The sequence below is a fragment of the Aptenodytes patagonicus genome, chromosome 2 (genome assembly GCF_965638725.1).
Source record: "Aptenodytes patagonicus chromosome 2, bAptPat1.pri.cur, whole genome shotgun sequence".
Taxonomy (NCBI): domain Eukaryota; kingdom Metazoa; phylum Chordata; class Aves; order Sphenisciformes; family Spheniscidae; genus Aptenodytes; species Aptenodytes patagonicus.
This window is the reverse complement of record NC_134950.1, coordinates 95,474,078-95,488,354: the sequence shown is the minus strand read 5'-3', so window position 1 is coordinate 95,488,354 and position 14,277 is coordinate 95,474,078. Positions and strand designations below refer to the sequence as shown.

Below are 14,277 nucleotides of genomic sequence, written 5' to 3'. Positions count from 1 at the left end.
TGCCACACTCTTTGTTGCCTGCCCTCACATTTAGAGTCCAACCCCACGTATGTCCGCTTCTCCTCCTCGGCGCCAGCAGGGCGCCCTGGGAGGCACAGGCTGCAGGAGGGTTGCCTCCCCATCACACCACGGGGCTCCAATCCCAGCCAGTGCACCGTCCTGCTGACGTCCCAGGGAAAGGCTTGGCTGCCTGGGCAGCATCACCCGCCCCACCTGGGCACCGAAGGGTTCAGTTTCCCCAAGCCGGAGCGGGGAAGGTGTCCCTGGACTGCTCACCAGGGATGACCAGCACTTGCCCTGATGACTCGCTCTCCCTCACGCTTTCTGACTCATCTCCATCACTTTCCTCCAGGTCTTTTCTCTCTCTCTTTATCTTCAGTAACCTCCCTTTTTTGTCCTAGTCCCTCTTTTCTCCTTCATTGCTACTGCCTGGAGCACCGCCGGGAAAGGTGGGAAGCAGTAAGGATGTGCAACAAATCCCGTCCCTGTAGAATGAGAAAGCACAAGCGCCTCCAGACATACAGCCTGACCTGCACAGCGCCCACAGGCAAGTTACAGAGAGAGGAAGCATCGGGCATGTGTTGGAGACTGTGGGCCAAGGCCATTGTGACTTTATCTAGGAAGAGCCGATACACATGAGGGGAGGCTCCGACATGGGAACGGCAGCTCCCCAGTACACTTAGCTGTACTCGGTCAGACAGTGAGCACCAAAACTCAGCCCCACAAGGAAAAAGCAATGCGACTGTATATGATAAACTGTTACATGCAGTTCTTTGCATAGGTTAGGATAATAGTCTAAATGGCACGCGAGCACAGGAGGAAAAACTTGTAGCTGATCACTCTCTAACGTTAACCTGTGGACCCACTGCCACAAAGTATTGCTGAGGCAATAGTTCAGCAGAAAAATTAAAAGCCTCATAGGTCAACCTCTTTCCCCTCGTCCATAGTGCTGATGGGAAAAGCACAGCAGTGCAGCAGAGGAAAAACCATCTTGATGCAATCTTGTGCAGACATTAAGAACTGCAGGGATGCTGCAGTGAAATCTTCCGCCAGGTAGGCAGGAAGGACAGGCTATGGCCCGTAAAGCTGGAGCACTTATGCCACATAACAGACCTCATTAAACAGATTCCCTTTTGCCAGAGAGAAAATCTTCATTACACTGAAGTTAAGATTGAAATAACATATTGGTGAGAAGTACAAATTTTAAAAAAAAGAAAAGGCATTGACACTGCAAAATCCCTCTCAAGTAACACCCCCCCTCCAATAAATCAAATACATAAACAATCCCTTCCCAATAAAAGTCCAAGCAAACCAAACAAACTGAAAACAAATGAAGCACAAAACCCAAAAGGACCGACCAGCCCCAAAACTCTGACAAAAGGACAGCAATTGGGTTTCAGTGGAACATGGTGAATTGAGTAGATGAAAACCCAAACAAAATGCAGATATGGGAGTTGGGAAAAAACAAAAAACCAAGATGACGAACAGAAGGAAACAAATGCCTGGAGCATCATTCCAAAAAGCCTAACGTTTTGTGGTGTGACAAGTCACTTCAGATGATGCTCCACCAGCCCCATGCGGCTTTGTTCCCCTCCCCTCTCTCTGCAGCACGATAAAAGCACAGGAAGGATGTTCGATGGCAGCTTGGCCATCAGCCACTTTCAAAGGGGAGTCATTTAGTGAGATTCACTCATACTTGTATAAGCTGAAACAAAAAAAAAATGAACAACATTGGTAAAGCAACCAGACTGATCTTGCAAACACACTTCATCTTGGACGTGGCTGATGGGAAAAACACTCTGTTATAGAGAATGTAACATTATGAATACTGATAACACCTCCCAGCAAGCCTCAAACACCTATTTCCAGATGAGTGTTTACCACCACGTGGTCAGTCAGGGCTGACCATATTGTGTACAAGTCTGATTATTACAGCCCTAGTGTTGTATTGGTTTTACTTTTCTTTAAATATAGGCGCTTATGGGGGGGAAGGGGGGCTTTTGACTCGCCCTTCATTTCTGTAGCACACTGGAGCTGTCATGCTTAGACCAAAATCTGTGAGCTATTCAACCCAAAGTGGTCAACCTGATAAAAAAGGCTCCCCAGAAAGGCTGAACCATTTTTAACGATGAATGTTTATCACCTACTATCCTTGGTAAAAGCTAGCTAGTCAGGCTTAAGGTCGTAAGAGATAGCGATAACCCACAGTATTTCTTCAGTTATTTGAGTGATATGCTGCTCCCCAGAAAAGTTGAGAAAGCTTTTGAAGCCTGGATAACTTTTCATTCATGAGAACTGGCAGGTTTTTTTCTTTGTTTTTGGGGCTTTTTTTCTTTCCTTTCTTTTTTTCCTTTTAAGTCTGTCTTGCAGATAAAACTTGACAGAATTCACCACTGGCAGGAAACCTTGGAGGGTGGTGCTGGGTAGAGCAGAGGCCCAGGGCTTTGCATATCTCACTTCCATCCCTGCCGCTGGCACTGACTCACCGGCTGGCTGGAGGTGAGTCACCTCCCTGCTCCATACCTCCTGGGGAGACTGTGGTGTACCTGGTGGGACAGCTCTCCTATTTAAGTTAGCTAGCGCCAGGCACGTGATTTTGGGTTTACCGAAGCCGATGGGTGGTGTCCGTTGGCTTTCACAGGTTCTGGTGTTCGTCCCTGCAAACCACATCAGAAGTCAGAGATCAAAGGCCCAGGGTGCTACTAGAAGCTATGCTGGATTTGTAAATTGAGTTTTCAATATGGTCATGGATTGCACATGAGGGTCTTGGTTGAGTTTGAGCAATGCTGCCTTCACTGAAGCATCAAAAGCTTGCCGTGTGTTAGCCAACCAGAAGTACCATGACTTTGCTCAAGAAGGACTTCCAGGTTCATGCCTCTGCTCTGGCATCAATGCATGTGATCACAGGGGAGGCACTGAGGCTGATCTCATGTCAGGAGGGGAGCCTTGGGCGCTTTGTCCCATCTCAAGCAGGGCTGCTCTCGGCCCATCCAGCTCTGGACCATATGTTCCTCGTCTCTGGACCCTGCCCTCTTCCTTGCGCCAGCCTTTGTGTTTTGGCAACCATCTGCTCAGCAATCTGATGCAATTGATGATGAATTTGAGGCAAAGGTGGAGGGCCAGGCCAGGGTAGCGATGCAGCAGTCTTACATTCCTCAGAGCCATGTGTTGAAGTGTTGTGTCCAACTTTGCAATGCCTCAGCTCCTGTTGTGGTTTAACCTCAGCCAGCAAGTGAGCACCACACAGACGCTCGCTCACTCCCCCCCCCGCCCCCGGTGGGATGGGGGAGAGAATTGGAAGAGTAAAACTGAGAAAACTTGTGGGTTGAGATAAGAACAGTTTAATAATTGAAATAAAATAATAACAATAATAATAAAAGAATATACAAAGCAAGTGATGCACAATGCAATTGCTCACCACCCGCAGACTGATGCCCAGCCAGTCCCTGAGCAGCGGCCCCCCCTGGCCAGCTTTCCCCAGTTTATGTACTGAGCATGATGTCACATGGTATGGAATGTCCCTTTGGCCAGTTTGGGTCAGCTGTCCTGGCTGTGCCCCCTCCCAGCTTCTTGTGCACCTCCAGCCTTCTCAGTGGGTAGAGCATGGGGAGCTGAAAAGTCCTTGGCTAGTGTAAGCACTGCTTAGCAACAACTAAAACATCGGTGCGTTATCAACATTGTTCTCCTCCTAAATCCAAAACACAGCACTGTACCAGCTACTAGGAAGAAAATTAACTCTATCCCAGCCGAAACCAGAACAGTCCCACAGCAGAATCCATTTCTAACACCTTAAGGAAAGCACCTCAACAAGGTGTCTCAAGAGCACATAAGCTGCATGAAGAGGCACCCACATGAGTTGTTAGAAGTCAGAAGTTCATCGTTAAACATTCCTTAGCCACAACACTTCAGCAGTCTTCAAAACTGAAATGTAGGTCTTTCCCTGTCCTTAGTTCTCACTTTAGGCAACCAAACAGCACTTTGCTCCTTCTTTCTGACCAAAGAAATCTTGAATTCCTTCCTGCACAGCTTAAACCATGGGGGTGGGGACTCCCTACCCCAGCACAGCCTACAGCAGAGGAGCTATGATGTAGCTGTGAAAGGCAAGGGAAGACACAAATCCAGAGGCCCTCTTCCTGGGAGGATACTCTACCCAGGGTCTTGTCTTGAAGACCCAGACTGTGTCATCTATGTGGAGCTCCTGGCTGCAGGAGGACACAGGAGGAGTTCAACTCCAGGGCTGCAGTTACGTTTCAGGTGCGAGCAGGATGCCTGCAGTTAATCAGCAGTACTCAACTGCAGGCAGCTGCAGGCAGGCACACACTCTCCCCCTGCAAACGCGATGGTAACCAGGCGCGTGCCTGCCATGTTTAGGAGGTGCAGGTACAGGCAAGGAGATGCAGTGTTGCACTCCTGCTCTTCAGCTACTGGTTTTTGCCTACATCCCATCTGAGGTGCCAAAATCTGCTTGTGAAGCTGGGCATATAAAATTATGGGCTCGGTGCTGGAAAAGTAAATACACGAGTACTGATGTGCTATGAAAAGGGGCCCCAGGAACATTCAGGAGGCTGGACTGAAGTATGATAGGATTAACACAGTTCAGGTGGGTCTATGTAGCAAGTGCTCTTAGGAGAAAAATACATACATACAGAACGTATTGTACTGGGACACAGGGTTCTGAGGCAGCGGAGTTGATCGAGGTTCAAAAAGAGATTTAACATTCACATATGCGGGACCCTCAGAAAAATTGTATATTTTGCTCATGAACTAATCCATGAACCACCCGGGTTTGTAAAGCGGTCACTGATTACGTGAGCTAGAAATCATCTTTCCCGTTTGATGCGACACTTAAATAATTGCCCAAAAAGGATAACCTGGGCAATGCTGCTGCACAAGGGTAAAATGTGCCTGCGAGAAACATCTTCCTCAGAGATTGTACCAGGATTAGGCCAGTTGCGTTGCTGACTTTGGAAGTTTCAAAACATAGAAAAGATTTTATCCTTGTGAGACAGAAAATTTTGCTGGGGTTTGTGTTATCCAGTTTTGTAGCATTTTAATTATTACAGGGAAACATCTCGCCTTCTGCACCGAGAAGAATACGCCGCCTTCTCTTGCTCTCCAGCATCAGTGGGCACAGATGTCTGAAGAGACGTGGATGGAGATTCCCTTCCCTGCGCAGGCTGTACCAAAGAGGGTTACAACAGGTGCCTACCAACATTTTTTACCCCAATGGTTCAGAGCTCTCTGGTCTCTATTAATTTATTTTCAAATCTATGTCTGCCCATATTTATGTCAGGTTCTAAAAACAAGTAGCACCGTTAACATTTTGAATTTTAATTATCTACTGAATATCTAAAAAGATAAGCTGGAAGGGGAAGCCCCCCTGCGAGCAGAAGTACAATCTAGTTAAATGAGTGAAATTTATCAGAAAAAATGAGTAATGAGCGGTGAGGAAGACTGCCTCATTTTGCTAATTTTACCTTATAAATTATCTGATTTGACATTCTGCGCTAAAAAACTGCTTATGAACCAAGAAAAGCGAGGGATGTACTCCACTTGGTTGAAGCAGAATCTGTGGCCACAAAAATTTTGCTGCATTAGTACTGCAGCATGAAACCCCCTACCACCGAAACAAAGACTGTCGTGCTTGTTTCTAGATCACCCTGTATCTAGAAATAGCTAGGTATGCTGGGCTTCAGGTTTGAGTCTACGCAGAGCCTCCTGGTTATCTGCAGTCACATCACAACTGCATTAATTTCACTGCACAGGTGTCATAACGCACAGAAGTGCTAAGCAAAGTTGTCCTTCCCCTTATCTGCACCCCGAAGTCCATTTCAGGAGTGAAGGAAAAGTAATTCTGAATCCTTAACTTGTATTTAATGCATTTTTAACGAGCTATATTGAGACTATCAGCCCATTTTATTTAGGCGCTTTTGCCTGGGACTGGTAATGAACTTTTAATACTAAAGTTATTTCAGAAGGAAGAGGCGAAAGGGTGCCAAAATAGGCTATAAAACTAAGCATGTGTTAATAGCATCTGTTACAAATAAGGCTGGATTCCACTTTCCATTGTCTTCTTTTTCCTCAAGTTGTTTAAATTTTCCAATTAAAAAGGAATTTGGCTGAAGACTTCCCTTACTTGGTCTTGACCTCAAGGAGGGCTGCTTGCAGAAGAGTTGTACAAAATCTATTACACGCCTTTAAATAGTGAGGGCATGAGAGAAAAGGAACGCAGACATATTCTTCGATGTTCAGACTAGAAAAAATTAGGTGCAAGAAAGGACCCCCCCCGGTCACCCCCATTTGATCACAAAAATAAACCACAGCAGATCTGTTAGTGCTGCTACTCCAAAAGCAGCAAGTTTCCCTCGCTGTTCCGTGCAATGATAAATGTCGCAAACTGTGTCATTTAAGTTACTCACCAACACACATTATTCTAAGGGACTTCAAGGGTGCATTGATGACTCTCCAAATGAAAGCCCCCTTGGGCTGTCAAGTAATACTGAAAGAAGTATATAGTTTATATGATAAACACCTTGTTCTGAAATAAGTATACTGTTTTGGACATGCTCTCTTAATATCTTCATTAAAGACAAGCTTTTAGAGCTCTGAAGCTTAAACAGCACAAAGAGAAAGGGAGCTGAATCGTGCAAATCTCCTTTTTAACCTATGGCAGCACTATATAAAAACAGAACTTAAAAAAGGTGTAGACAGAAATGGCTATCATGTTCCCTAATGAAATTGCGTTCCCCATTATTCCCAGTTTTCCCTTTTATTTCATGCCAAAAACACTCCAGTAAGTACTGCAAAGTCAGAAAACAAGGTGTCAGCCACATGAAGCCAAAATACTCTTACACAGAACACAGCTTGTGCAAAATTATTTTTGCCTATAATTAACCATCTAGCATTTTATTGTTTCCTTTAACAATGTTAAAAGAAACAATGTTTTGTGTTAACGCTGCAGAAGCAGTCTTAACACTACAAACATCCTAATGTCTGCACACTTAATACTAACATCTAATAAGAAGAGAAAACTGCTAATGAGGACAGAGCAGGTAAATCGAACCATCTCTTTATGAGTATATGGACAGGCTAGAATGTAACTAGGGATAAGTGGTCGAGCAGGATTTTTGTTTGTTTGTTTGTTTTCTTTCCTTCAATTGTAAACCCACCAGTTTGTCTCCTAAAAATCTTTTAAACAAATTTACAAGTTACAATGATTTTTATTTTCTTGTTTTGGATAAGGGTTGTCACCCCGAACTCCTCCAGGTACACGGCTAGGCCAGGAATGCCAAAAGACAGAAGTCCTCTTTGAAGTCTATCATCGTGTTTAACAAATCCCCAAATATTTCAACCTACCTGGAAACCTGCCTAATTCAAAACGTATTTGTGTCTTACCAGTTAAATAACGCATGTGCTGTTGCCTGTTTTGACAGTAGTCACAGCCTATTACGAACTCCTGACTGATGCTAAAATTTTAAGTGCCGTGCAGGAACTACAATTCCTAACAGCCAGAAAGAGACTGCAGATGTGTTATACCTCAGGGGTCCCTCTTTCTGTCCCAGGATAAGATGCACCCGATCAATCAGATCCAGAGAGCCGAAGCTTTACAATGTTAAAAGATCCAGATCTGAATTTCGAACCTCAGGCTTCAGCAGGAGCACTGCATTCATTTTTCAGTTTCAGTGTGTTCTGATGAGGTTAAGGATCTTTTCCTTCTAATTTTTAGAGGTATTATAGACTGAAAAGAGCAAAATAGCAGTATGTTTATAGTGTGTAAAAGATGTAAACCCCCTCATTGCTGGTGAGTCCAGACACCTATTTGGACACAAAGATCGGTATTTGCATCCATCGATACAATCAATATTGTATCAATTAACATTCTCAGGAAAATCACAGCGCTTCAGGAGTATTTTAGCAGGACCGGTCCAAAGAAGTTGGCTGGAGTTGACTTAAATATGGTCTGGCAGCAGGTTTGGAAGTATAAATCCCCTGTGTAGCATCATCTCTGATGATCGTGTGTCACCATGGCAAAAGATTCTTGTCTTAATGTTTCCTTCTTCGCAAGGCCGAAATTGGAAATAGGAAATTGCAATCTTCTACCTTCTCTTGGATTAGAAACAGAAAGTGCCCATCACTACATTTGAAGTTAAAAAGGAGTTAAATTTGTGAATGTTTTTTATGTCTTTTTATGATTTTTTAATTTTTTCCTAGGGCTTTGCCTAGCCAAGTGTTAAGACATTCGCAGGTGAGGGACTTTCTGCATGTTCATTGAGTAGGCTCAGCAGTCAAAGAGCTCCATGAAATTCTCCTGTCATAATAATTTTTTTTAAACATTAATCGCCATTACACCTTCCTTTGTATCAATGATCAGTTCTTATTCTTGTTTCTTTCTGAACATATGTAAGAGTATTTTTAACTAAAGTAGAATCAGAATAAGCAATAACTGAATTTACCTTTCTTTCAGCTCCATGTTCTGTACTGTATTACACTAGTTTTTATGGCTCTATTCTATCTGCATCTCTCTGCTTACCCATACGGCCACAGAAACATGCTATTACTTCAGAGGTGTTTCCTTAGTTCCGGATGACAAAAGGCTGTCTGGGTAGAAAGCAAAAAAAAAAAAAAAAAAAAATCTCACCTTCAACAGAAAGTACCCTCTCTTCAGGGAGATGCAATAGCTTTGGCAAAAGTTGGGAGGCTGGACCTACTTTTACAAGCCAAGTCACACGTCATCGCTGCAGCCAAAAGTGCCCCTACAAAGCACAACTCTGCAGCGCTCACAGCACGTGTTTCTCATTTCCTTCTCCGTTGCCATACGGTGAAATTAAACTGGTTGGAGACGTGGGTCTTTTTATGCAGCTAGAGGAAGATGCAAGGGGTTTAGCCCATGGAATACAACTTCCCTGATCCTCAGAAGACAGGCACGTCTGCCCGACATTTGAAGGAGATCTTCTGAGCAAGTAGTTTCATGTCTATTCATATGCTTGAAATTCAGCACATGCATGAAACTCAGCAGGACTATGGTTCTTTTTGTATTTTTTTAAACTAAGTGGCTTTTTAAAAGCTGTAGGAAGGTGTTTAATTTTGACAACGATGCACTATGAGCACACTTCATAAACATATTTTCTAAAGGATATCAATTAAAAAAAAATGTTTCATGCTACTTATTTGATTAACACCCAGGCACGTAATGAATTTTTCCCTATTTTTGCCATCATTTTACTGGGGGATTTAAATATTTTTTCTCTGTCCCCCCCTCCCATTACATTGATAAAGCTTTTTTAATTACTTTTATTTGCTTTTTATTACTTCTTTGCCTACCCCCTGAACTGCTCGTGACTATTCAAAATAAATGTTCAAAATACAATAATAGGAGAATGCCTCAACATCTCCAGAGGCTGAATATCTCAACACAGCATATTACGGTTGAATTTTCCTATAAGTCTTTACCTACTTTTAGCAAGATATATTTTACAGCCTTATTATTTCCTAAATTTTTCTCTTAAATGAGAAGTAAAGCTCTCCAGGTTCTTATTTCAATTTTTTTCCAGTCTGTATTGATTTTACATTTTTCTAGAGGTTCAAAGTTCATGTAATAATTCACTTTATTTTCTCTCGTACCGTTTTCAGCATTTACCTTTGCTTTAAATGTCAGAGCCTTTCACTTCTGTTACTTTGATTTCCTTGCTGCCTCTCTTTTCTCTGCAAGCCCTAACTGATTGTGTATTTTGGTGTGGTCTCCTCGTCTTCTTCCACTTCCAATTATTTTTTTTAAAGCTCATTGTATCTTTGCAAAAACACCTGTTCAAAAACCACACTGACCACTTCTTGGTTTTTTGTAATCTTCTTTTCAGAGGAACTGCAGCTTGCTGTACGTTGGCTGTGAAGCCTCGGCAGTCCCAACTCACCTTCCACGCAAAGGGATTCCAATACATCCTGTTGCGGCATGCTGCTCACTGCCTTCCTTAATTCCACCAAGTGGATTTATTGAAATCCAGTGCTCTGACTTGACTGCGAGCATTTATTTCATACCAGGTTGAATTCAAGTAATATTTTGATCCTTTACACATTATTCTCTTTTTTGCTGTCAGCTACATGTTCTGAAGTGTTACTTCAGAAAGGCAACTAAACACAAAACATCTGACTTCAGGTTTTAAAGACAAGCAACAAGCTGTTGCAACAGAAGATGAGTAAGAGAATGATATTATAATAAAGAGATGCCTGAACATATATTAATTCAGTACAGATGATAAAATAAGTTTTCAATACTTAGGCACATGTCCGATACAAAATGCATATGATACAAATGCAGACTGATAAAATTCACAAAGAAATCACATTTCTTGGAAAGCGAGGAATTCAAGAAGAGCTTATGACCATCTTTCTTAATATTTTATTATTCTGAAGCTAAATCCTTTACAGACTGAGCTAACTGGATGACTGTTTCAGTTAATACCAGCAGCTGAGACTATGACCAGCTTAGAATGGACAACATCTAACAAAACAACATTGCTCCAGGTGTTTAACAATTCTCCCCAAAAGCCAATAATGACATATATTTGAAGTTTCAAACTTCCATTCAACATGCTATTACTACTTACACACAATTTCTTTTTTTATGAGTAAATACACGTGCATCAAGCTGTTTCTTCAGTATTTCATATTACAGGAACTGTACGCTGTATTTTTAAAGCACGTAACTGAACTGGCAAGAGAAAACAGTTGACATTAAACATTGTTTGAAAACTCAGTGCACTGTTTCTGAAAAGTCCCACTCAAAAGGACTGTAAATACAGGAAGAATATATTATTACCACATTATTTACTTGCAAGTCATGGTTTCAGTTATAAAATTAAACCCACTCCTCACCCCCCAAAACAAGACCACTTTCTATTAGTTGCTCTCTTGTTAGAGCTTCCTGCATCTTATATCAAGTCCCAAAATGAAAGTCAGTGTCAAATCTTCCCTGTTGGGAAGACGGTTCTTGATCTTTGTGTAACTGTATCTTAATGGCAGCAAAATTCTTTCCTCCTGAATCCCTATTCTCCTCCACGCAAATTCAATAACTGGTGGTGAAAAGAGGACTGACTAACAAGTGGGAAAAGGAAGACAGTGGTAGTAAGCCTGTAAAGCACAAGAAAAGACAAGAAGAGTAAGAAGGAAGCAGCAAAACCAATGACATATTGTGCTCCTCCTTACTTCTGACTGTGCGAGAGACTATTAACTATTCTACTCCTTAACACCAAAGAATATTACTTGAATGTTTTTTTAAAAAACTTCTACTAATCTTATAAACTCGGAGAGCTTTTCTGTTAATTGCCAATGAAAGGAGAGCTTATTTCAAATGTGAAGGTTATCATCAATATTCCAATAGAAGGGAGAAACAAAAGAGGCAGGAACATGTTTAATTAAAAAAGAAGCAAGAAAATAAAAGCCTCCCAAGAAACCAGACTTATGACCACTAAAACTGTAGATGATAACAGAAAAAAGGGTGATAATTTTTAAATGCAAAAGAATCAGTGTCCTTCTCCATGTTGTATCTGAACACTTATTAGTCAGCTGTACGTAGTAATGTTTATTACATACTTCTTAATACTTTACAGAAGTTGAGTCTTCCAGTCACTTACATCAGTATCACTCAACATCTAGAAAGTAATAGATTAATTTAAGGTGACATTTGCTAGAAATACATTTCAATGTATTTTTAACAAATGAAACTGAGATTGCAGCATGCTAATGAATATTTCTTGATGAACATACAGCCAAGAAGAGTGTATGTAAACAAAATGGGCTTAATCCCCTCCACAGAATGAAATACAGTAGACAGAAAACCATTTTATCAAGGTATTTATGACCAGAAGTCTCACTCAGCAGGATACCCCATACCATCACTCAAAGAGTTGTATCTCACAATTTCTTTTCAGTGAAATTCCTTTTGTTTTCTTCAGAGTCTTCAAAGGAATTGAAGAAGTACAGAAAAAATGGGTGTCGTTTAAGCATATTTGTCTTTTGAGTTGCCTGCATTGTGTCGTTGTCTATGTTTTCACCATTGCTGATGAAGAAGCTTGAAAACAGGTCAGCTGCAAGTGCATGCTGCTTTTAAATTTGTTTAGTAACTCTTCTAGTAACCTGTAAAAGGAAAATAGTTACAACTTTGGCAGATTCTGAAAAGGGAACAATTACCGAAAGTTTTGGCTAGTCTGTCTGTGACTTCGAGTACATTGTCTGCTTAAATAAAGGGCCTAAAATTGGATCTATTCAAATGTCTGAATATTATAGATATTTAGAAGTATACCAAGTGTGTCAGGATGATCTGTGACCAGAGGAGGACTTAGCCACAGAGGTTTTATCAAGGTGATAAAATAGCCCTTTATATGGCTTTCCTTCCAGATAAAGATCATAATCTTGAGAGAAACATATTTGCAAAACACAGTGACAAAAGGACTGGTAGAGAGCATGATAAGGTAATTCTGTAAGGAAAATCCAGAAACTGTCAGACAATGTACCATAAAACCCGTATCCCTTATCAAGGCTATGGCTTTTCGTGTGTAGCTGACCTGCGAATATCAGTTCTCAAACTTGTCTTTGGAAGGTATTTCATAGATTTCTCTTAAGTATCATGGCTGAAAGATCAGAGATGGTATGACTGTTCTAGGAGAAACATTAATTCACTGGCAACCATGTGTTTTTGTCCTTTATAGATAACAAACTATGTATGAGTTCATTATGGAGCATAACAACGGTTCATTTACATTTACATAGTTGCCAAGAAGGTACTTGGTGCAGTGGATAATATTTATTATAATCTACAAACTACAGGTGTAGGACCAATGGTGTTGATGGCTCTGTTGTAGGAGATATTTATTGTAACAGTGGAGATGCATTATGAAGTTTTACAGTCTTGCCTGTGTGTTTTATTTTCCCCATATTCTAGGGAAGAATGTGTTCTCTGAACTTTTTGCTCTATTTCAAAAACAAGCTAGATAGGGCAGACATGTAGCACCTCAACTTTTTGGCAAGCTGTGATTATTGAACAGCCAGTAACAGAAGAAATTACGCTGTATGTTAAAAAAACCCAAACAAACCCAAGAACAACAACTTGAACCACAAAATCAGTATCTGCTTCCTCAGCAGGTCCTCTGGAAGATGACTATGGCCACATTCATCATTTAGTATCATAGTAATAACTGTGAACGAACAGAAATGAAGAGCTCTAAATCAATGCACAAATGTGTGTTATTTTACACATATTTGTGTAGATTACAATGAGCTGCCTGGAACGATGACAATTGTGGTGTAACGACCTGAGAAACAGAAAAGGTTTTGCACTGTCTAGGGCTTAGAACTGTGAGGCAGATGTAAAATTGATGCAGTTCTTGATTCTCATCTGTCCCATGAAGCTCAAATGCTTGTGACTAAGTGAAAAAAAAAAATTCTACAGGTGTTTCGGAAAGTCTGAGTTGAAAGAACTCTCCTTACTCAAAACTGATTCCTATCTTTAATGAAGCATAAGAGCTAAGTAACGCAAGGAGGTATCTTTAGACTTCTTGTGGCTAGTGAGGAGTAGGTTTGAATAAATAGGCAGAGGACATCTGAAGAAGGCACAGTCCGCAGACCACGGGCTGCACAAACAGTCTCTTCATGTGTCTACAAAATATTCTAAATTGTGACTGTTAAGCGCAAACTGATTTGATGCAGTTCAGTTCCTGAAAGTACCATAATACCAATCTCAAGTTCAAAACATCTATACTTGCACTAATATACCCATTACAAATCCATCCTAGTTTTACCGTACTACTCTTTATTAAGCTATGCTTGTAAAACAGACTACCAAATACTAGGTTGGATGCAGCAAAGCAGCTTGGTTGTCAAAGGTTGCTCCGGTGGGGAAGGAGGAACCCAAACTCCTCCTCCTGATGTTAAGAAAGAACCACAGACCCTTCTTCTTTGTTTTCAAAATGAAACAGGCCAGTTTTGAGAGTTCCCCATATATCAGCTGGCAAAACCTTGGACTTTGTTCCTTGGCCATTTTTTTATTGCTGCTAAATTCAGTAAGACAAGACAACGGACCTCACAGAAACTTTAAGATTAACAAGGAAGGCTAAAATAGACAGAAATTAGAAAATAAATACAAAGCTACATTGAACTGATAAGACTACGATGGGCAAGGATATGCCACAAAGCCATCGGCTCTTCTGTGTAATTTAATAGGCTATGATGAACAAGGACTTAGCTTATTCTTAACTCTGCCCAAAGAGGCTTCTGCTCTGTAATTCA

The 14,277-nt window shown here is 41.3% G+C and overlaps 1 protein-coding gene across 2 annotated transcripts in view; it reads right to left on the bottom strand.

Annotated features, from left to right (window-relative positions):
- Positions 1 to 10,145: 10,145 nt before the first annotated feature.
- EXOC2 (exocyst complex component 2) overlaps positions 10,146 to 14,277 on the bottom strand; it is a 136,029-nt gene continuing 131,897 nt past the window's right edge. For both annotated transcript variants that reach the window (XM_076330457.1, XM_076330456.1), the window contains exon 28: positions 10,146 to 12,129. In XM_076330457.1, the coding sequence (XP_076186572.1) occupies positions 12,036 to 12,129 (94 nt within the window). In that variant the 3' untranslated portion in view covers positions 10,146 to 12,035. The remainder of the gene's footprint in view (positions 12,130 to 14,277) is intronic.